Source organism: Lissotriton helveticus, chromosome 6 (assembly GCF_964261635.1).
Source record: "Lissotriton helveticus chromosome 6, aLisHel1.1, whole genome shotgun sequence".
Lineage (NCBI taxonomy): Eukaryota > Metazoa > Chordata > Amphibia > Caudata > Salamandridae > Lissotriton > Lissotriton helveticus.
The window spans coordinates 602,070,614-602,095,234 of NC_136067.1; the positions used below are offsets into that span (position 1 = coordinate 602,070,614).

The window sequence follows — 24,621 nt, forward strand, 5'->3', positions numbered from 1 at the left end:
GGAGAGCGCCGCCGAGCACCAGAGACCCGGTGAGTGCGTGCGGAAGGGAGGGGGCGTCGGGGCACTTTGCCGGTGCCCGCCCCTCCCCTCCAGAGCGAGGCTCGTTGTGTGCAGAGGCCCGTGGGGCCTCACCTAATGCCGAGTCCCCCGAGAGGGACTCCGCCTGTGTTCTGAGCCCGAGAGGCTCTTGGGCCCCATAACTGCTCCGAGTCCCCCGAGAGGGACTCTGCCTGTTGTCCCGAGTCCCCCGAGAGGGACTCCAACGTGCCCACATTTGTTTATTGAATCCTGAGAGGGGCACCAGGCGCCCTAAGTGTTCCTGGGTCCCCCGTGAGGGACCCCCCTGCCTAGTGAGGCGGAATTCCTGTTGGAGAGCCTGAGAGAGGCTCAGAGGGACATTCTTTTTGTGCAAAGAGCCCAGCGAGGCTCAAAGGGGCCAGTTGGTTTGTTCAGAGCCTGAGAGGCTCCAACTTTGCGCTAACTTTCCCTGCTCCAGTTGCCCAGCACTTTGTGGGCAACTGCCACGTTTAGGCCCTGACATTGGGACACCGGGACAGTCACAGGTGGTGACTGGTGAGTTTGGGGAAATTGGTATTTGTTCTGCACCTCTGAATGTATTGATTATGCGTCATGTGCCTTTACACCTCTGAATGTTACGGCATCATGTGTTTTGCTTACACCTCTGAATGGGTAGATTATTCATCATGTGTTCTCTTTGTCCTTTTACACCTCTGAATGTTACGACATCATGTGTGTTGCTTTTGCACCCCTACAGGTAGTGTGACGTGTAGGTGGTTGTTTTCTCCCTAGTACAGGTGGTGCTAGTGAGGCCCTGTTACCAGTAATGACTGGTTGTATGCTATTACTGAAAGTATGGCTTTATTACTGAAGGTATTGCTAAAGTGCTATTACTGAAAGTATTGCTTTATTACTGAAGGTATTGCTTTATTTCTGAAAGTATTATTTCTGAAAGTGCTACTTCTGATTCCTGACAGTGGTCCAGGTGGCCCTGTCTTGTAAATAATCCCTTGTAAATTCTGCCCGTGCCGCTGGCACATTGTAAAGTGTGTGTTTTATCTAATGTGTTTTGGTGTAATACAAAGGCTATTTTTATATAACCTTGTGTGGAGTTTCCTTTGTGGTGGGCCCTGGGAGTTGTTGCTGGGGTGCGTGCGCAAATACTTAGCCTACATCGCCTCCAAGTTTAGCCTTGCTGCTCGCGCCACGTTACCTAGAGGGTGAGTAGGGGTTATCTTGGCGTGTAACTCCCTTGCCCTGACTTGGGTGTGGTGGTCTCTGACTGACCTTGGCGAAAGCCCTGGTCAGCCGGGGATCCCATTTCCAACACTAATATTTTGTCCTACAACCCCCAATTGAGCACATAGACCTCACCTGACATTTTGCCTCTTCTTAAAGTCAGTTTAAATTATTCCGTGCCAGTGTAGGGGTTTTTAAGGCAAACTTATTTTATTTCTCATTCATTTAATGTCTAGATCATACTTGATGCTGCTAGGAACTATATGGTGCACCCTTTTGGTAGTGGCACAAGTGGCTGCCTTGTGTCGCTTGCTCTGGAATGACACATGTACAAACATAAAACCGATCACTTCCTATAACATTTAATGTATTATTTTCTGATGGATTGTGAGGTGAGGCACACATTAGTCTTCCACAAATGCAGTGACCCACATAAGAAGAAAAGACACCTCCTTAAAGCTGACGTTAGCCACCTAGTGTTGTACGATAACTAGATGCATACAGAAGACTCTCAATTGCAGGGGATATGCAACTCTTCTTTCTTAAATATGTCTATATCAGACCTCTAGTATTGAATGGTGGTGGATTGCATACCTGAAACTAAATTGTAGAGGATATGCAACCCTTCATTCTCAAATATGTCAGGTTTTCAAGAAGGTCATATTAATGTTGGCATTTAGCACCATGGTTGATTTCGGGTTTAACAGTTTCTTGAATACTTGCATATAGTTAGCACATATTTTCCTGGTTAAAACACACGCCTTTGCATACAGTGAACTAAATTGAACAAAGGAAATTCACGGTCCTATTTTTTGTATTTGTTGGCAAATGTGTGAGTGATCTGACATTTATTGGAAACACTAGAACATATGTTATATTCATGCATGCGGAGAATGTTGTGCTTTGTTGTCCAAGGCTGACCCACTTCATGCAGAACACAATCTGTTGATACTAGCAAAAAATGTAAACAGTTACAATGAACAATTCTGCTTCATCGGTCCAAATAATCATGACTATCAATGAGACAATTGCAATTCCAGTGCTGCCCCATATAGGCATCTCAAAATTAGCAAAAACTGGTCCATGACACATTTCAGAAGATTGACACAAACAACATAACTGTAAATGTACTGTTCTCAGAAGGGAAATTTGTATCAGACTAATTTATATTCATCATGCTGCCACTAGTCTGGTGTCGACTAGTTGTACTGTATCAATGTGTACGTGAACTAGAGACTATATTTTAACAAGTATTTTTCCACAGTTATATACCTTCAATCTACGGAAACCAGAGTGGCATGGCATTGATGGAAGTGCAATACCTGAGTGGGTTCTCCTTGGATCCATCGAAGATCATTCAGAATAATTTGGTTAGAAAGGTCGAGCAACAAGGTGGACAAGTAAATCTTTATTTCGATACTGTGAGTATGATTTTTACTAAGCATTCTATTTAATGGAGAGTTGTTATACAAATAGTTTCAAATTATTCAATTGACAGGAAAATGCTATTAAAAATTGTGTGTACTGGATCAGTGCATATTTTCAATGGAATGATTTGATTGCTAGAAGCAATTGGTTTCAAAACCTAGTTATTCATTGCTATCCAGTACTCTTATATCAGAGCAGTGAAATACAAGTTTGGTCTTTTTGAGGTCTTGATGTCAGTTCAGGTGCCACACCTTTCATATTTAATTTGCCCAGCGCCTTCTCTGCTTATACAACCCAGTTGAACCGATCATATTTAAAGCTCCCAGTTTCTTCTATGCAAGTGCTGCTAGCCAAGAAATAGATATTATGTGAAGTCCCTGGCAGCTTTTCTACCATGCTACTGGCGCAAATATTTCACATGCAAAGCCCCTGGTCACTTTTCTTCCATTCTGCGAGCAAACACATTTCATATTTAAAGTGTCCAACGGCCTCTTTGCCTGTGCTGCTGTACCTTGCATCTCATATCTGTATTTCTGCCTATGCCACAGGCCAAGCATCCAGGAACATATCTTCAATGGTGGCTAGCAACCTAGGGAAGTGGTGGTATTGGTGGTGGTGGTGGTATTGGTGGTGGTGGTATTGGTGGTGGGGTATTGGTGGTGGTATTGTTATTGGAATTGGTGATGGTATTGGTACTGGTGGTGGTATTGGTATTGGTGGTGGTGGAATTGGTATTGGTGGTGGTGGTATTGGTGGTTTTGTGGTGGTGGTGGTATTGGTGGCGATGGCATTGGTATTGGTGGTGTTGGTATTATTGGTGGTGGTAGTTTTATTGGTGGTGGTATTGGTAGTGGTGGTATTAGTGGTGGTGGTAGTTTTGGTGGTGGTGGTATTGGTGCTGGTGGTAATAGTGACAGTGGTGGTATTGGTGGTGGTATTGGTGGTGGTGATATTGGTGGTGATGGCTGTATTGGTGGTGGTATTGGTGATGGTATTAGTGGTGGTATTGGTGCTGGTGGTATCGGTATTGGTGGTGGTTTTGGTTGGTGGTGATATTGGTGGTGGTATTGGTGGTGGTGGCTGAATTGGTGGTGGTATTGGTGATGGTATTGGTGGTAGTATCGGTGTTGGTATTGGTGCTGGTGGTATTGGTATTATTGGTGGTGGTACAGGTATTGGTGGTGGTTGTATTGGTGTTAATATTGGTATTAATGGTATTGGTGGTGGTATTGGTGGAATTGGTGGTGGAATTGGTGGTGGTATTGGTGGTGGTGGGATTGTTATTGGTGGTGGTATTGCTACTGGTGGTGGTATTGGTGGTGGTGCTATTGGTATTGGTGGTGGTGGTATTGGTATTGGTGATGGTGGTATTGGTATTAGTGCTGGTGGTATTGGTGTTGGGGTTGGTGGTAATATTGGTGGTAGTGGTATTATTGGTGGTGGTGGTATTGGTGGTGGTGGTATTGGTGGTGGTGGTGGTGGTGGTATTGGTGATGGTGGTGTTATTGGTGCTGGTGGTATTGGTGCTGGTGGTATTGGTGGTGGTGATAGTGGTTTTATTAAGGGTTGGCATTAGGGGTGGTATTGGTGTCAGTGGTGATGGTTGTACTGGTGGTGGTATTGGTGATGTTATTGGTGGTGGTATTGGTAGTATTGGTGCTGGTGGTATTGGTATTGGTGGTGGTATTGGTGGTGGTGGTATTGGGGGTGGTGGTATTGGGGGTGGTGGTTTTGGTGGTGCTATTGGTGGTGGTTGTATTGGCAGTGGTGTTGGTGGTATTGGTGGTGGTATTGGTGGTGATGGCTCTATTAGTGGTGGTATTGGTGATGGCATTGCTGGTGGTATTATTGGTGGTGGTGGTATTATTGGTGGTGGTGGTATTGGTGGTGGTATTGGTATTGGTATTGGTGGTGATAGTGGTGGTGGTATTGGTGGTGGTGGTATTGGGGGTGGTATTAGGGATGGCATTGGTGGTGGTATCAATGGTGATGGTTGTACTGGTGGTGGTATTGGTGATGTTATGGCTGGTGGTATTGGTAGTATTTGGTGCTGGAGGTATTGGTGGTATTGGTGGTGGTGGTGGTATTGGTGATGGTGGTATTGGTGGTGGTATTGGCAGTGGTATTGGTTTTGGTGGTGGTATTGGCTTGGTGGTGTTGGTGGTTGTGGTACCCTTGGGTCCCCCTACCAGCCATGCACAGTGTGGCAGGCACCACAGGGTGCTTAATTTTCCCCAGCCAACCTTTTCTTCAATGGGAGCCTATGCATTTGGTCAGAACATAGGCTCCCATTGAAGTCACTGAGAGTCCGACCGAATCGTATCTGGAATCATCCGGATTCATCGGACTCGGTTGGTCCGACTCTCCCAATCCGAGTCGGTCAGAAGTCATTCCCAAACAGATTCGGTCTGAGTTATTTCCAAACCACAAAGGAATTGGGCCCATTGTCAGAGGAAGACCCAGAGGAGAGACAAGCACAGGATTTTGGGACACCCCCTTATGAAATCAAGCCTGGAAAATGCATGGATTAGGCTGTACTTCATGAAGTAGTAAAATAAGATATTCTGTTAAATAATTATGCCCTGGGTTGACTTTCGTTAACCTGTAAATGGTGCCATATGGCGACAACTCCTCCCATGCGCTTTGTATATGCTTCTTCAAACATCTTGGTCCGTACCATTTTCTCCTTCCAAGGGTGAATATTTGGAACCAAACTAGTTCTCCAGTTTTGCACAATGAGGGAATGAGCAATCATTACTGAGATTGAGATAAAAACTGCCAACCCCTTATTAAATTGCGATCTTTGCTTGGAGACCCCAAACAATACTAAGCTTGCTTCTGCAGCTATCCTAGTATGTAGAGCCTGGCTTGTAACTGCAAATAACTCTTCCCAGAACTGAGATAATCTCAAACATGTATAAAATGCATGAAGCATATCCCCTACACCTTTATGTTGGCAACAAAAGCACTGATCAGAAACAGTCGGATACATTTTATGGAGGGTTGCTGGGTATAGTACATCATCCAATGAGAAAAAAAGAACATTCTCTTGAAATTTGCTGATCTCAAAGACTTGTCTTATCTCTGAAATGGCCTACTAATCATTATCACTTAATCTGCATTGCGATTTTCAAGAAATGTGCAGAGAGAACAATTGCTTTGGTCTTTAACTGAATGATTTTCTAGCAGCCTATAACAATAGCCCACACCTGTCAACTTGCCTTTTACAAGCATATGGAAAACAGGGTGAGCTCCTTGCCTTGTATCTTTTTAATTAACTTCCAAAAAATGGGCTATATGTCAAAAGCTTAGAAAAAAGCATTTACACTGACCCCTGCCCCTGGACATGAGTTCTTCCCGCGTAATGCACTTGCTCCCTAAAAAAATCACCCAACTCCTTGAAACCCAGGGAATTCCAAAATCTTGTATCCTGCTAGATATAAACATAATGACCCTCCTGCAATTTTAGATATCAGTAATCCATTGAGACCTAATAAGACTTACAAGGGTATATATACCTAGATATCATATGAGATTTTGAAAACATCCTTGTGACTGCAAAGACACTGGAAGGTTCACAACTCGTGCATTATAAAGCAAAAGTTTGGATTTATTTTGATAGATCATGTACCCACTGATACTTGTTAATTCCTCAGTCATGTTGAGGGTCCCCTGTACATTCTCTCTATCTGATTTAAAATAGAGAATAATATCATCTGCAATTAACTTCAGCATGAACTTCCCCTCCACTGGTGAACTGATGCCCCAGCTATGTAACTTCCCTGCCAATGGCTCTATAAAATATATAAATAGTATTGGGGACAGGGGCCACACCTGACATGTGCATCAATTGATGGATACTGTGCCGGCCATCCTAGAGTTCACGATAACCTTGGCCTGCACTCCTTGATATAAATTCAAAAGATTAATTGGGGGAACTCAATTTAATTTAAACTTAAAAACAGGGAATTCCAATTAACGAGATGGAACATCTTATCAGCATCAATATCAACGCACTAGTTTGATATGAGGGAAATAAAAATATTGCCTGTGTTAAAAAATGAGTGTTTGCTACCATAAGACGATTGGCAACTAACCCACTCTGGTTCTTTCAATTAAGTAGCTCATACTTTCCTCAAAAGCTTATAGTCCCCGTTAAGGAGGCTAAATGGGCAAAAGTAAGCCACATTTATGGGGTTTTATCTTTCAAGTAGATTCATTGAGGGTGGTGAGTGGACCTCCCCGTCCTCTTTAATATCATTAATTCAAACTGTCAAGAAGGGTAGCAACTCTTTAGCAACTACCTAGTATTTGTCTGGAAATCCGTCATTTCCACAGGCCTAATCATTTATAATTTTTTTAAGTTCTTCATAAAGCTCTGTTGTCGTTATTTTGCCTAACATTTCTTCAGCCAGAGAGTGTAGTAGTTGGGGTAACTGGAAAGACCCAAAGTATTGTTCTGTACTAAACAATGGAACAGAGTACTGCTTTTGATATATGCTTTTGTAGTGCTGTAGAAAGAGCTCGACAACTGCTCTATTATCATTTTAGTGGTTTTAGGGTTCTCAAACTTGCCAATATGCTGGTTCATCTCCTAGAGTTCTTTCTGGTAGGCGTTGGAGTTGTTTATTTCATCGAGAGGGAAAAAATCTCCCAAGATTTTTCTTTGCCTTGCCTAATCCATCCTCCCAAAACCCGTGCAATCTACCCCCTTGCTGACATTTGTAGCATCATCTACCGCTGATTGTAGTCTAGCTGTATACCCAGTACGATCTTTGTCCTTATTTGAAGGCCCTAATACGCCCTCATGCTGTTGCCTTAAAGGCCTCCCAAACTGAGAAGAGAGAGGCAGTATTTCTGTTGATAAGAAAACACTCTGTAATAAACCATCACATCTGACCCAATAACTCTTGGTTAGTCAAAATAGACCTGTCTACCTGACAGTTAGACTTCTCTCTATTAGTGGTGCACAGCTATACCACAATAGAAACCACTAAGTGATCAGAGAAGGCATTTGCCCAGCCCTTTCAATTACCTGGAACACTAAGAAGAGATCGAGGCCGGATGCACTTTTAAAGCGATACGAAAGGCTGGTGTGTTGTGAAAAACCCAGATGGTGTGAACATCAAGGATCTTCAATTAAAAGTCTAATTTCAGGATCTCAATCACTTTTTTTTAATTCGTTTTATTTCATGTGTCTAATGCCCGGTACAGAATATAGTTAAAATCTCCCTCGAAGATCAAAGGGCCCTCAGCCCACATTCCGATATTATGGATCAGTACCAATGTAGCAACATCATCGCTAATGGGACCATAGTAATTATCAAGATTAAAGGGGAGCCCGTTGTCAGAAACCTTTAACCATAACCACCTACCTTGGGGATCACAAATCACTTCCCAAAGAACCCAGTCAATGCTCCTTTCCAGATAAATTGTAACACCCCTTATAGCCAATACTGCTAAGGTTAAGAATTCAAGGAAATATTTCTTTGAAACAAAAGTCTACTCTAGAGCTGGGTGTCTTGTAAAATCAGGCGCAAAAGAAGTCAGCCATCCTATAAAACCCCCGTATTTGTGTTTACAGTTTTGCAGCATTGTTTTGCATATGCTGTCATGCTAATAATTACCTCCACTATACCAGGGTCAGCATTTTGCAATGAATGTTTCCATAAGCCAAAAATAGTACAACTGTGGACTCACAAGAATAGCACCACATTTTTACTCTCTCACTCTCACTTACATTCACTCACTCATTCTCACTTGTAGAAAAACTACCTCTGGTGCAAAATAAGTCAGTATTTGTATTTATGTAAAATGCCATTGGCATTGCAAGAGATGATCCTAACCTTCTGTAGCATTGGAAAATTGAATTATAATTCCACCTCCGCTGCATATATTGTTGTTGAAAACTATTGCGCAACCCTCCTTTTATGGTCGTAAGACAATCCTGTGTGTAGGACCGGAAACCTCAGCCCGAATCCGTTGGGCACAATGGCCAGATTATCCATACGAGTGTAATATCTGGATAGCGAAGTCTGTGGGATGGTGCGAAGTCCCATCTGTCATCGGCAATCAGACAGTACAATCTTTTGATCTCACGTCCTATTCATTCAGTGCTAGGTGATAGAGCTGTGATTGCCAGAGTGTTTTCCTCCTTGATTGCATTAAGAGCATCATCAAATTACTGTTGTGCTACCCGACAGAACCATTGTTTATTTAACCATTAACTACCCAGGTTCTGAGGGACACAGGGACACCCCTTTTTCTTAAACTGGGTGAAACTTGAGCCCCGTTAATGGCCGTTGTGCTCTGTCTTGATCAGATATGCAGAAGGAGGCCTGTCTGTTCACATCTCACCCTGACCCTGTCAAGGTGACATGATTCAGGATAGCAGCCCATTAGGACGGAATGTTACACGAGGGGGTAGCCAGAGATGCCCATTTTCGTACTCACTTAAGAACTATATGTCTCCAGCTGTAACATTAGAGATAAATACAGGTAGACATACATTATTTGTAGTTTGGCAATCTCAGCAGTAAAGATTTAACTACGCAATTAGCCAACGCTGCTCACGCCTGTAAAATGTAAACGGTTCACTGTGGTGCATTGCGTTGTTAAGTACGAACAGGTGCGTTTTGGAGCGTTATACAAAGTTCAAAACACAGCAAGAGAGAACGCAGCCACACCCATCTCGTGTAGTTAGTTGTGTCTCCTAAGATATTAAATCAGAGCTACTCTCTGTGTATTACAAAATGTAAACACCCTTTGTTACTTCATCAAGAGAAAGTCCACCGCACAGCCCCCGCTGCTGGACTGGTTGAGTTCTTGTCCTGCATGGCGAGCAACTTACCAGATGAGAAAAAGCTTCAACTGAAATGTCGCACAGTATGTTGGTCATCTGGATTAATTAATTAAACATTAATAACTAACTCCTTTATAAGGTTTCTGAAATCAAGTATATATATGTGTGTGGGTTTCTAGATAGATAGTTAAAGTTTGTATATTTATATAGCATGGCTTATCACCAGTGAGGGCATCCAGGCGCTGTACTTGGGCCCGGGGAGATTAGACGATTTTGCCCAGAATCACAGCATGCTGCGCCAATGATGACACTGGAACCGGGATCCGCAGCTCTGACTGCTGCGCGATAGATAGATAGATAGATAGATAGATAGATAGATAGATAGATAGATAGATAGATAGCAGGCGCGCAACACCCATTGGGCTCACGGGCTTCAGCCCCCTCCGTCGTGTGTGTCAGCCCAGGCGGAGACAGCTTCGCGGGCTGGCGAACATCTAATTGCAGCCGCACCCGAGTACTTAACAGGACTTTAAAAGACCATTTCCTTGTAAATTAGGCTTTTGTTGTGTGTTCACCCCTTCTTACAGCCACTCTGTCTATGGTTGGAAGAATTAGCCCCTCCCAAAATATTTTTCAGCCCCCCCCCTCCCCGAAATTTGGCTCTAGTTGCCCGCTAGATAGATAGATAGATAGATAGATAGATAGATAGATAGATAGATAGATAGATAGATAGATAGATAGATTCTCCTTTCTTTGTTGGAATGGCCTCATGGAAAATACCCACGAAAATGCATATTCAATGATCCAAGAAATACGTTGTCATTTAGTTAAATCTAGCAAGAGTCACAATGAAAGTAGTTTAATGAGGGTGAAGCACAGGAGAAAATCGCAAAGTGGGGAAAGTGAAAATGTAATGTTCACTAAAGATGTAAATATATGTATTTCTTTTCCAAGTGTCAAACTGAGTGCAAATCAGAATTTTAGTAAAGTCACGTTTTGGGCCTGAACATGAGCGAATGTGGTCTCCTGGGAGAACAAGGCAATGCCATCGAACAGGGCTCCTTTTCTAGGCAGAGTTGGGGGCACAGATTTGAAAAAAAAGTTGGTCTAGTGACTCGCACTTCTTGCCCCACAACTGAATGTTAAATATTTGATCAAATTAGATTTGGAGCACCAAATGCCTCTCTCCGGATGCTTTAGGTGTTGTGGTAAAGGGTGGGAGGGTAGAAACAGCCCACAGAGGAAATGTTCTATACAGACTTAGTAGCCCCTGCTTTACTAAATAGTTAATTACCGAACCTGCTCCATATAATTGTGACATCATACCTCAATGATGGACTTTACTGTGCTTGAAACTCAAAATTAATAAATACCAAAGCTTGTTGTTTATATTATCTAAGTTATGTTATGTTATGTTATGTTATCTGTTTTGTAAAGCGCAAACAGCTGCCCCAGCAACGGGGCGTCCCGGCGCTAGAACCATAACACAGCCATCTGAAACGAGAGACGAGACCTACAAAGAGGGAAAGAGATGGGTTTTGGTCGCTCTGCGGAAGGCTAATATATTGTCGATGCATCGAATGTGGAAGGGAAGGGAGTTCCATAACTTGGCCCCCAGTAGTTTGAAGGAACGCCCTCCGATGCGGCAGAACTTTATGTGGGGTACCATGGCTAGGTGTTGCCCCTTGGACCGGAGATTCCGTTTGGGAATATAGGGGGTCAACAGTGAACGGAGGAGCTCTGGACCTTCGTTCTTCAGGATTTTAAAGGCGAATATGAGGGCCTTGAATTGGATGCGGGCTTCGATGGGTAGCCAATGAAGTCTGTGAATGGTCGCTCTCGCTGAGCACCTTCTAGGAAGACCTACTATAGCCCTTGCAGCCGAATTCTGGATCCGTTGGAATCTCTTTATTTCAGCTTTGTTTGCTCCTAACAGCAGGACACTTGCGTAGTCCAGCCTGGACAAGATGGTAGATTGTACGATAAGTTGTCGCGTTTTGGAGTCAAAGTAGCCTAAGATGGGGTTAAGACTTCTCAGTAAACCAATGCAAGTTGCGGCAACTTTTTTGGTGTGCGACTGGAAGCTAAGAGTAGAGTCCAGCCACACTCCTAGATTTTTTGCTAGAGTTTTCGGGAGGGGTGCTGGGCCCAATGATTGGGGCCACCAGAGGTCATTCCAGTTGTCACTGTTTTTCCCCATTATCAGCACCTCGGTTTAGCCACCGTTAAGTTGGAGGCAGTTTGCTGTCATCCATTTTGCGACGGCAGTCAGTCCATCCCTGAAACTAGTGGCCTCGGGAGATGGGGCCTCATTGAGGCTGATGACCAACTGAGTGTCGTCGGCGTACGACACCATTGTGAGGCCCCATGTCTTGGCAACCTCCGCCAAAGGTTGCATATATAGGTTAAACAAGGAGGGGCTGAGGGCAGATCCCTGTGGGACTCCTTGTCCTATGTCTTGGGGTTGGGAGATAAACGGAGGGGCAGATACCCTGAATGATCTGTTGGTTAGAAATGATCGGAACCATTGAAGCGCCGAATCTACAATCCCGATGTTTTCAAGGCGTTTTAGTAGGATGGCATGGGAGACCGTATCAAAGGCCGCGCTGAGATCGAGCAGTATCAGCGCGGCGCTTTTACCGGTGTCCATCATTTCCCGTAAATTTTCCGTAGAGGTGAGGAGTGCGGATTCCGTGCTATGGCCCGGCCTGAACCCGTGTTGGGAGGGGTCCAGGATGTTGTTTTTTGCCATGTGATCACTGAGAATTTTGTTCACGTGGGCTTCCGCTAGTTTTGCGACCCATGGGAGCAGTGAAACGGGCCGGTAATTCTCCGGTTTAGAGGGGTCTAGGGAAGTTTTTTTTATAATCGGCGTAACCCAGGCCTGTTTCCAGCAAGTGGGTACCGTGGCAGTGGAAAATGAGAGATTAAGGAGTGAGGTCAGAGATGGGAGGAAGAATTCCAAAGCTCCCAGGAAGTGAATTGGCCTCATCGGGTCTGTGGGGGCACCAGATTTCACCTTCCTACAGAGTTTGGTAAGTTCTTCACCGGAGATAGCGGGTAGGCAGGTGAGCCTGGAGTCTCCAAAGGTGGCGTTGGGGGGGCTGGTGTCCTCAGGACTATCCTGGGTGAAAGCGTTGTAAATTTTCTTCACTTTTTCCGTGAAGAAGATGGCTAGGTCTTCACATTGCTGCTTGGAGGTGATGTGAGAAGCCGGCTTGTCTCCATTTTGCAATTTTTGCACGATTTGGAAGATAGTTTTCGTGGGGTTGGGGCTAGCTTTTATCTCAGTAGTGTAGAAGGCAGCACGGGCTACCCGGATTGCCTTGTGGTATGTTCTGAGAGTGGCCAAGTATGCATTTTTGTCCTCCTGCTTGTATTCCTTCCTCCATTGCCGTTCCGCTTTTTTACAAGTCTTCCTCATTATTTTGAGGTTCTCATCGTACCAGGGATTGGAAGGGTTGTTTCGCCCTTTTGTCCACTTGGCTGGTATAATGGCGTCTAGTCCCTTGGTGATCCAGTCCTGGAAGGACGCATATGAAGTTTCAATGTCGTTTGTATCCTCTAAGTTAGGTTCCCCTAGGTTGACTGCTAAATCACATTGTTGGAGTTTGTGCCAAGGTCGTTTTAGGCACGAGGTGGGTGATTTTTTTACGGGAGGGGAGTTGTTCGGGATTGAGAGGATTACTAACGAGTGGTCCGTCCAGGCCATGGGTTTGGGGTCATTAGCTTTGGCCTCTGGTATGTTAGTAAATACCGGGTCAAGCAAATGGCCCGCGACATGTGTGGGGGTTCGGACGAGCTGAATTAGCTGCAGGGCAGCTAGGTCTGCAATGAAGTTGCTGATTTTAGCATCCGACAAATCGTCTAGGTGGAGATTGAGATCTCCTAAGATCGTGAAGTTGGCCGAGCCAGTGATCATAGCGTGTGCTGTCTCAGTAAGCTCTTCAGTGAATTTCGTAGAAGGCCCCGGGGGTCTGTAAATGAAAAGGCCAGAAAGAGTGTAATGGGGACTTGTGGAGATTTTGAAGCGAGCGCATTCGCTGTCCGCAATACGTTCCTTTTGAAAGGAACAGGTAAAGGAGGATCTATGGATGGCGGCAATGCCACCTCCTCTTGAATCTCTATTGATGCAAGTCATAGAGAACCCATCCGGTATTGCTAGATTGGGGATGCTAGTTAGGTCGTCTTTAAGCCAGGTTTCACACAGAAACATTATATCTGGGTTCTCGTCCATTAGAAGAGTTCTTACCTCCGCATGGTGTTTGGCCAGAGATCTGACATTCAGCTGCATGATGGTAAGTGACGTTTCCTTTCTTTTGTTCTCCTTGTGGCTGATAGGGCGTGGTTCAGGTATGACCAGATTACAATTTTTACAGTGAAGGGCGGTTCGACCAATGCATCCCTCTATATTATTACATCTAGTGCCACGGTTACGCGACCATAGTATATTGCTGTCATATACAAATGATTTTTGGGCAGGGGGTCTGGCAAGAGGCGAGGACTTGGCGAGGACGGGCGCAGACGGGCTTGCCTTAGGCGCGCCTTCGGCGCGCAAACGGCGCTCCCGCTGCGCTCGTCCGCTGCGCTCGTCCGCTGCGCTTCCTCTGTAAGCACATTTGTAGGTCAGGGAGTGGGGGCGTGGCCTCCAGTGGGCGTGGTCACCGCGCACGCCGCAGGTGATGGCGGCTGTGAGCGAGGAGCTGGGGGCAGCGAGCAGCTATCAGAGTCAGCTGAAGCGCTAAAAGGTGAGAGCGAGTGAGCGCTGGATTTAGGGCTTCGTAGTGAATATTAAAATACAATTTTCCAATAAGTGACACCACACAACAGCGAGCGTGGTGCAAGAACAGTTTTAAAAACAAATGAGTACCTCCAGCCCCGGCTTTCCGCCTCAGGACTGGGTTAAGGGTTGCTAAAGGGTTATTAATGTAAAATAGTAGGAAGCCCCCGCCCCCCAGTCACCCCACCCCCAAATGACCGCTTTCCTGCTGCTTTATTGAACATAGTAGTAGTCATGTGCATACAAACAAATGTGTGAAAGGAAATTATTAAGTACTTCGGTCCTTATTAACTTGCAGCTCACATAGCGCCTCAAAACCCAGGGTCAGATGACAAATGTTGAGCACTATCTGAAAGCCAGCAGCTCCTACTGAGTGTTCAAGGCACCTGGGAATTCGTCACACTCCTTAGGATATGTACTATTCCATCATCCTTTCTTGGAAATTCTTGCATTACACTTGTCTTTCCCTCCAAATTATTACTCTCAAATTAACAGAGGGCAGCGGTTCAAGAAATGAACCGAATTTCCTTTGTGATCGCTAATCATGAGAACATGTACTCATAGGACACTCGGGGCTCAGGGGAAGACGGAAATAAACGCACACGTATTATTTTTTATTTTTTTTATTTTTTTATTTTAGCGATTTGTATAGCGCCTGGTGACCCAAGGGCATCCCCGCGCTGTAAGGAGATTGTTTATCCTGTAAGGAGAGGGAGGGAGGAGGAACAATTATTTCGGGAATAGGTGCGTTTTCAGTTTTTTGCGAAAGGTCAGGTAGCTGGCTTCCAGTCTGAGGGTGCGTGGGAGGGAATTCCATCTCACGGCCGCTTGCACCGAGAATCGTCGGCCTCCGGTGCGGGTCCTTTTGAATTTGGGGATGTTGGCCAGGTGCTCACTGTCTGAACGGAGGGATATGGATGCTTTGTAGGGGGTGACCAGGCTGCTGAGGATAGTAGGGCCAGATCCGTTGATAAGTTTGTGTGTTGTACACATGGCTTTGAATTCCACCCTTTGGCGAACAGGGAGCCAGTGCAAGGCCTTGAGGGCTGGTTTTGCTGACACTCTCGAAGGAAGGTTCGTGAGCAGACGGGCCGCAGCGTTCTGTGTCCGCTGTAGTCTAGTCAGGGTGGCCTCTGGAGCGCCCAGGTAGACCATATTGCTGTAGTCAAAACGGGACAATACTAGCCCCTGGATAAGAAGTTTCCTAGAGGCAGGTGGTAGTAGTGGGAGGATCTTACGGGTGGTGCGCATGAGCCCAAAACAGGTGCCAGCAGTTTTGGCCGCTTGCGTCTTCATGGTGAGCTCCGGTTCGAGCCATACTCCAAGGGTTTTGATTTCACGCTTCGGGGAGGGGATTTCTCCGAATACGTCGGGCCAGACTGTTGGGGGGATAGTTGCCCATTGTTTTCCCAGGAGCATCACTTCGGTCTTAGACCCATTTAATTTTAGTGATGAATCACTCATCCAGCTGTGTATTTGGGTAAGTCAGTTCGCCAGTTTCTCCGGGTGGTCGGCTAGTTGGGATAGAGAGACGACCAGTTGAGTGTCATCAGCGTAGCTTACCATTTTTATGTTAAATGGTGTCACCACGTCTTCCAGGGGAGCCATATATGCGTTAAAAAGCGTCGGGCTCAGGGAAGATCCCTGAGGGACCCCGCTTGTGAGGGGGAGGGTGGCTGAGTGGTAGTTCCCGTCCCATACCTGGAACGTGCGTCCGGTGAGGAAGGATTCTGTCCAACTAAGTGCCGTCCCGGTGATCCCTGCTGCCGCGAGCCGATGGAGGAGGACACGGTGGTTGACTGTGTCGAAGGCTGCGCTGAGATCCAGGAGGATCACTGCCACTGACCCTATTAAAAAAAAACACTTTAATAATATGGATCTGGCTCGGTCTTTATAATGTGGATTGAAACATGCATCTGGTTCAGCGTAGATGCTGCCCAAAGTAATACTTTGTTTAATGAGCAACTATAGATTCAGAACATCTGTTTAGATTAAGAGTGCAATTTGAGTTTACTCTGTAAGAAGAGCCCAGAGCCTTAGCGGAGACAGTGCCAGGTCTCCTCAGAGTGCATAGCACAAGATGAAAACACTTAAAGTGTTATTCCATTTGTAGGGGGTTCAAGTACATCTTCTGCTTGTAAACTCTGCTAAGAAACCAAGCTCTCTGCAGCCGGGTGGCCCACAGTGGAGTGACGCTATATTAAAACAAAGCAGAACGAAAGGAGGTGGTGATGGACGGAGCATCTGAACCAATCAAACACTCACACCCAGTCAACAGATCTGGGTTTAAACCATCACCGTTCTTTAGCCCACTCTGCCACCCCAATTCAGACATGGCCATATGCAAATCAGTTTGACCCTGTGCCTCATGGGAACAGTCCAGCCCGAAATGCCAAGCCATGCCTTCCTTGGACCGGACTCAAGCTTTCTAGGACCGGTTTCTGGCATTACAGCCGTCTTCAGCCAGGCTTGCTTGAATCCAGTGGCAAAGTGAGCAAGGGACTCACGTCTGAGCATACCCTGCCAACTTATGGCGAACAAAGCGGTACAAAAGGGGGTGGTGATGCACGGAGCATCTGAACCAATCAAACACTCACACCCAGTCAACAGATCTGGGTTTAAACCATCACCGTTCTTTAGCCCACTCTGCCACCCCAGTTCAAACATGGCCATATGCAAATCAATCTGACCCTGTGCCTCATGGGAACAGTCCAGCCCGAACTGCCAAGCCATGCCTTCCCTGGACTGGACTCAAGCTTCCTAGGACCGGTTTCTGGCATTACAGCCGTCTTCAGCCAGGCTTGCTTGAATCCAGTGGCAAAGTGAGCAAGGGACTCACGTCTGAGCATTGCCTGCCAACTTATGGCGAACAAAGCGGTATAAAAGGGGGTGGTGATGGACGGAGCATCTGAACCAATCAAACACTCACACCCAGTCAACAGATCTGGGTTTAAACCATCACCGTTCTTTAGCCCACTATGCCACCCCAGTTCAGACATGGCCATATGCAAATCAGTCTGTCCCTGTGCCTCATGGGAAAAGTCCAGCCCGAACTGCCAAGCCATGCCTTCCCTGGACCGGACTCAAGCTTCCTAGGACCGGTTTCTGGCATTACAGCCGTCTTCAGCCAGGCTTGCTTGAAGCCAGTGGCAAAGTGAGCAAGGGACACACGTCTGAGCATACCCTGCACACCTATGGCGAACAAAGTGGTACAAAAGGGGGTGGTGATGGACGGAGCATCTGAACCAATCAAACACTCGCTCCCAGTCAACAGATCTGGGTTCAACCCATCACCGTTCTTTAGCCCACTCTGCCACCCCAGCTCAGACAAGGCTACCGCTATAATAAAACAGCCATTTTTTTAAGGCTGCATGTTAGTTGCCGCCAACATTTTTAAATGGGATGCAGAGAGGGGCACACTCCAAGGCAAGACTTTTCAAATCCTACAAATAAAATCTGGATTTTATAAGGGATTTTATGTGCATAGCTGCTAAAGTGAAGAGCGAATTCCCTTCCATTGATTGTAAAACGAAGCTTAGGTGAACAAGCATTTGCAATGCAATAGGTCTCGCATTAATAAATGTTTGAGCTATTGGTGTTGCATTATTTAGCAATGTCAATAGCTCAAACTTAAATAATGCAAATTCTTGTTACTATATGTGCTCACTCTGCACCCTGACAACCTACTTTTGATAACCCAGTGACCCACTAGACTCCCCTTCCCAGCAAGGGAGGAATTGCCCGCCCCACCCCCCACCCACACATATTAAAGTGTGCCTTGATATAGACTGAAGCCTGCCCTCCGGTGGTAGCCACCGCCACCTGCTGACACGAGGATAATGAGATATTAGCAGCCAGTTTAATAGAAAATTTACAAAATCTTGCAAAAACATGCAAGTTCCAACATACGTATCGCTGTGTAGCTGGTGCAAAAGTTAATTTGCCTGCTTAACTGTCCCCACTATATTGATAACCGTGTTTCTTAAAATGTTCCAATATAGATTTAAATTCTCGGCAAAGCTGTGCTCCTTCAGCTGACATATCTGGTATGATATTAAATTGCAACTTATCTGGGGTCCGAAGTCCCTTTTGCTTCATAGCTGCTGATAGAATTGTCAGAAATTGACTAGGAATGTACTAGGATACCTGGCATTTGCTGACTGGAATGATGACAACTCGACGAGCACACATAATCAAGAAAAATTCCACCTTAGTTGGACTCTCAGGGAGGACATAGCTTTAAATCAAGTTGGAAATTAATTTTATAGGATCTTGGCGTGCATCTTGGCCAGTCTCTTGTCCTTCTGGAATACCTGTGAACAGGGGCGGTTTCTCCATTAGGGCTCTGGGGCTGCACCCCATTGAAATTTCTACCCATTTTTCTACACAATTATTAAATATTTCGATTTGTTTAGAGATACAATCATGTCTCTAAAGAAATTGATATATTCATGCCTGGGCAGTCTGTCCCAGGCTGCCTGCTCCACCTCGCTCGAAGCAAGAGACAAAAGCCAGGCAGTAAATCAACTTTAAGAACTGTGGCGCACAACGCACGGCTCACCGTTCTAAAGCCCTTTATTTCCATTGCCATCTATGACATAGTGCACTGTAGGCCAGTGACGCTTTTAGCTTCATGGTTTTGGTTGGGCGTCGGAGTCTACAAGACTGTGTTATTCCGACCATCTGTCATTCAAAGGCATAGAACCCACCCTTCCCATTCATCACAGGTGTGGGAGTGGATACAAGCACGTGCTATCTGGTGCCTTGTCCTCAGTGATGGCAAGTGTTATCATGCTATATTGTGCTGACACCCCTTGCCCTACTAACCACCCCCACTATGACACACCAAGCCCTGGCTGCATGTCTCTGGCCACTTTAGAAGTAGAGCTGCTGTATTTGTTCTCCCGTGAAATGTATCCAAAAGACAAACAGGGCTTTTGTTCCCTTGCGAAGTCGATCCATATGTCTTGGGGGCACTCACTTTAGTTGCTGAATGCTTGTTATCTGTGCATTTAATTGACCCTGAAAGTGCCCTTCTTCTATTCTATTGTTTGAGAGCCGCATTCCCATCTCTGTTAAAATGAGGTCCTCATATCGTAACCCCTTTCTGCCAGCAAACACCAAATTCCAGTTTGATTCTAGGTAGCAAGGGTCCCTGGGCATAACTCATTTCCCGTTAAAATTAACATTTTTGGCCAAATGTCCTTATCTGCACATAACCATTGAAAATGCCTTTCTCCACAGCTCTTTTTTCCCACTTACTGGGCTGCAAAGTAACCCTCGCTAAACAGTGGTAGGGGGAAGTTTGTAAATGGTTGCTGACCTTTGCGACAGATTATGCATCACGTAAATAAATGCTTTTTTTAAGCAAGCTCAATGAGTTAGACACTCACCCCATTAGTAATATGCTGGTTCACAGAAGTGAACCTGTATACCCGGGTAGGGTTACAGTGAAATGACAACCACAAATAGCTTAGAGACAAGGATCTGACAGCCACAGAATGCTTTATGAGCATGCACAATGGTTGGTATAAACCGGAAAATTAAAAAATTAAAAAATGTGAATGATTGCCAAAGCCTTATATTCTACCCCAGATGTTAATTAAAGTTATATAGGGAGCTAGTTGAAGATGTCTGCCAAATTTCCCTCCTTTTAACAACATTAGTTGCTTGTAACATATAGTTAAAAGGAAAGATTACATATGTAAAACATGACAGACCTGTCTGTGAACGTGCACACATATCCATATATTCATGAAACCATTGTGGCGGCAGTTTCGGGAATGTCTAAATATCCAAATAAAGTGCAAAGAGAGAAATATGTGCTTATAGTAAAGACAGTTATCTGCTGTATGGCAATAAAACTATCTCTATGTTCAATGCCTTAACAATGATGCCATAAACATGGAGGATTTTTGTTAGACCTGGTACCATTGGCGTGAGTCTCTCTTCCATTTTTCACTATTGTCTCCTCTGTTTGTGATATGTTTTGCTGGTTTAGATGCTTTGGGCACTGTGCCACTGCTATTCAGTGCCACAGTGCAAGTGCTCCCTATTGTAAATTGTTGTAATGGATTAGTAACTCCATGATTGGATTATTTGATTTAATTGTCAGACTCTAGTACAGTGCACTATATGTGCCCAGGGCCTGTAGATCAAATGCTGCTAGTGGGCTTGCAGCACTGATTGTGCCACCCACAAGAAGCAGCTTGTAAAGTGTGCCTCAGGCCTGCCGTTGCACAGCCTGTGTGCAGTCTAGTACTGCCATGTCGACTTGGTAAGTGCACCCACTTACCCGTCCCTGAACTTTCCCTTTTCTACATGTTAGCCACCCCAAAGGTAGGCCCAAGAGTAGGGTGCATTGTAAGTAAAAGGTAGGACATGCCCTGATGTGTGTGGCATGTCCCGATAGTGAATGACAGCCATTTTCGTTTTTCACCATTGCAAGGCTACCTGTCCCCATAGGCAGGAATGGGCAGTTTGATTATAACATCTTATAATCCTAACTATACAGGGAACGTGGTAGACAAACTCATTTAGTATGCCTGAATGATAAAATACATCATGTAGTGAAATTGGTTTTAACATTCTGTGTTTGAAAATACCACTATTAGAAAGTAGGTATTTTCTTACCTAACCATCCAGCCTGCCTCTACTAGGTTGTGTATTGCATGTGTGGTTTGTGAGTGACAGGCGGACCTGGGCTCCAGTAGTCTGATGAGTCAGGGATGGGCTGAATAGGACCTTGGCTGAATAAAGAGTGGGGGCGAAGATTTCCTTTCACTCCCCTGAGCCCTCATAGAATAGAGAGTAGGGAGAGGAGATTTCCTTTTAGCTACCTGGGCCAGGTCTGCTCTCAACAAAGCTGTCTCTACCTCCTGCCAGGAAGCTGCACATAACTGGTTGTGGCTAGTTACAGGCACACTCTGCCTTCTGAGGACAAAGGATTTAGTAGTATAAATATTGGGGCCCAGACCCCAAGACTTTAGATCACTTATGGACATCAAGACAGACCTTTTGCCAAGGAGAAGAACCAGACAATCTGCAGGAGTTTTTGACTACCCCTGTGTCAGTGTGTTGCTTTCTGGGGTTGGCCTGCGGTGGTTTCTTTATTGCCAAGGAAAGGAGAAGCAACTTTTATTGAACTATCATCATCTTGAAGAAGAATCTCCAAGGGCTTGAACTATGCTTGCCTCCTGCTGAAGTCTCAGGGATACAAGACTTCACCACCAGCTCCCCCCTGAATTTCCTTGCTGGGAATTCTGTCTGCAGAAGCCTGCGTGTTGTTGGGAGCTGGAAACTTGACTCAACGAGAGGAAGCATGTCGCATCCGCAGCTGTTGCTGTCGCATCATGGGAGAAGCGTGTCGCCACCACAAGGGTCGCCGAAGCATCACCGGAGAAGCGTGTCTCCGTCGCAGCTGTGTGTCGTTGCATCACTGGAGAAGCATGTTGCCACTGTAAGGGTCACCATTGCATCACCGGAGAAGGGTGTCACAGGGCCTGTCTAGGCTCCGAAGTGACAGAGTTTGCCGCACGGCCGTCCGGCGTGCACACATCTCCTTCACGTCATTGCATCGCATGAAAGACACCATCTTGTTGCATCGCACCGGATCATCGCATTGAGGCACCATCTTGTCGCATCGCAACCAGAATACACCACAAGATTGTCGCATCAACTCCTCTCCGGTAAGGAACAGACGCATCGCCTACTTTGCGCAAGCACTGAGGAACAGATGCATTGCCTCCCCTGAAGCAAGGAACCGACGCATTGTTCTCCCAGCGAACCATTTGTTTATCTTGCGTTATGCATCCTAAGGTACTTTGTGAGAAACGTGTTGCATTTACCATCATCTTTGAACTAAGTTATTTCTGTCGTTTGGGTCTTGTGTTAACTCAATATAAAGAATACTTATTTTTATAAAACCTTTGTTGTGTCCATCTGTAGTGTTTTCACTGTATTACTGTATGTGTTCACAAATGTTTTACGCACTGCCTCTGAGGTAAGCCTTCCTGCTCATGCCAAGCTACCACGGGGTTGAGCAGGGGTTATTTTATGAGTGTAGCCCCCTTACTCTGACTAGAAGCAAGGGTCCCTATTTGGACAAAGGTGCAAGCCATTTCCAACTAGAGACCCCCAGTTCTAACAATTTTCAAACATTGAATGTTAAAATGTTAAGGCAATCACATGCCTGCAATTTAGATCCTTTCTTATTTCACATGTTACTTAATCTTGCATTCCCCAAGAGCGTAAGCTATTTCATCATGTTGTGTTTTTGTATTATTTTGAACATCTTAGTACTCTTGTATAGCTCATACTTTGAGTTGTGCCAGGCGTTTATGAGGGGCATTGATTGAGAGCTCTGGTGCTGAGGCCGTAGGTAAAGCAAAATGTTTGTCAGTGGGTTTCAGAGCCAGACTGGCCATAGCGGGCACCGGGCAATCCCCTTGTGCGCCGCACGAGTGGGGGGCCGGACTGGGGCCCCTGGGGGCTGGTTTTGTTACAGGGCCATTTTTGCAGCATAGCTGCAAAATCGGCCCTGTAACAAAATCGCCCAAAAACCGGCCCTGGCAAAGAGCTCAGCGGCACCCACAACCCACAGGGGGAGGGGGTGGCCAGCCAAGCACTTTGCCAGGGCCGGTTTTGGTTCCCAGTCCGGCCCTGGTGAGTTTGACCCTCTGTAGAGCACACAGAACAATGGTCATATCTTCTAGCTGCAATTAAAATTATATAAAAATGTGTGTGAAGAGGGTACACAGATGTCAAAATATTTTCAAGGCAAAAGGAAATTAAGTGCCTAAATAAGAGTGAATGCAGTATTTGTTTGGAAGTGGCGATGTCAGGGAGATGCGAAGAAGTGCATTCGGGGAAGAGTGAAAGAGGATGCTGAAAAGGAAAGAGAGGCAGTTGAAGGTGGATGAGACGTGCAGAGAAAAAGGGCATACATATCTAGCATAAAGAGCACATAAATGATGACCAAACCTCATTCCACAAACCTAAATACTTTTTAATTCACAGACTCACAATTTCAGAAGTGAAACATTTCCACTATTAATTAGTTATAACAAATCATTTTTGTTACTCATTTACCATAAACAGCTAACAACAATTTACAATGCCAATCATGCTGACAGGTTTTAGGTGTGTCTCAGTTGTTGTGTTATATATCTGGATGCAGTTTCATCTCGGAGAGATGTGGTATATAAATAAATAATACCGGATCTAGGTTTGACTGGACATAGTAATAACAGATAGCTCAATAAATAAGAGTCAAGATTCGAGGTAGTAGGAGTTTGCAGGTTTAATACAGCATAAAGGACAGGAACAGGACAACCTGCACAGGAATAGGATGGCAGAGCCCGGCAGCTGCCGGGACTGGATCAGGGATGAGCGCGCTAACTTTAATAACAGTACACAAGCATATATACTAAAACAGTTGCAATTGCAATACATACAATAGGCGGAGCAGTGGGTGTGGTCAATAGCAGTCGCGAAAGATAAGGGTGAAAGTGGGTGTAACAGGAGGTGTGTACATAGACGTGTGATGTAAACGTAACAGAATATGTCATAAATGGGGCGGAAACATGGAGGGGGCTACCTAAGGAGCCGGGACCTCTAACCTAATGGTGCGCGCAAACTGACAATGACGTGTTACTAAGAGAAGCTGGGGGCTATGACTTCTGCGCTAGGAGCAGAGACTGAAGTCTGGAGAGTCAGGGCGACATGGACCTAACACTATCTAGTATCTGATGTTTAGAGAACATGTTGATATAAACTAAAAGTTATCGGGGTAAAGGCTAACAGACTCTAAGACTGGTGTATGCATTATTCTACATGTAGTGCGTGATGAAGAATATTAGATGACCATTAATACAGTATTTCTCTTACATGGAGACGTAAAGGCTAGACGATGACGGAAACTATTGATGCGATTCAGTAGTTTAGGAATGCAGAGAAAGAGGGCTGGACTGATAACTAGAATCATAACATACTTTTGGCAGACTAGCAGGCAGAGCCAGGCTGGGCCGGGCACTGTGAGGCAGGAAGTAAGTGAAGGGTCGAGGATACAGGTGGGGGCTGTATCGCTCCTCAGCGAGGGCTCAGGAGACAGGAGCTGAATCTGGTGTCCGGGCCCTTTTGAGGCCTAGAAACGGGGACTTTACAATGGAATAACGTGCACACTGAGAAACGTGGCAACGTAACTTTACATAGGCCTGATATTCGTAGTATTCACGAGAACTGGGAACTGGCATACTAGGGATGGACCCAACTATAATTGCGTCTTTAATCGAACATGGGGAATACATATGCATATTAATCATGCACACATAACATAAGATGGGGGACACGTAGG

The 24,621-nt window shown here is 45.4% G+C and overlaps 1 protein-coding gene across 1 annotated transcript in view; it reads left to right on the top strand.

Moving 5' to 3' along the window:
- The window catches only part of LOC144762793 (CD109 antigen-like), a 1,211,849-nt gene that overhangs the window by 1,104,571 nt on the left and 82,657 nt on the right, over positions 1 to 24,621 (top strand). The window contains exon 31 of the mRNA XM_078648063.1: positions 2,522 to 2,678. Coding sequence (XP_078504189.1) covers positions 2,522 to 2,678 — 157 coding nt within the window. The remainder of the gene's footprint in view (positions 1 to 2,521; positions 2,679 to 24,621) is intronic.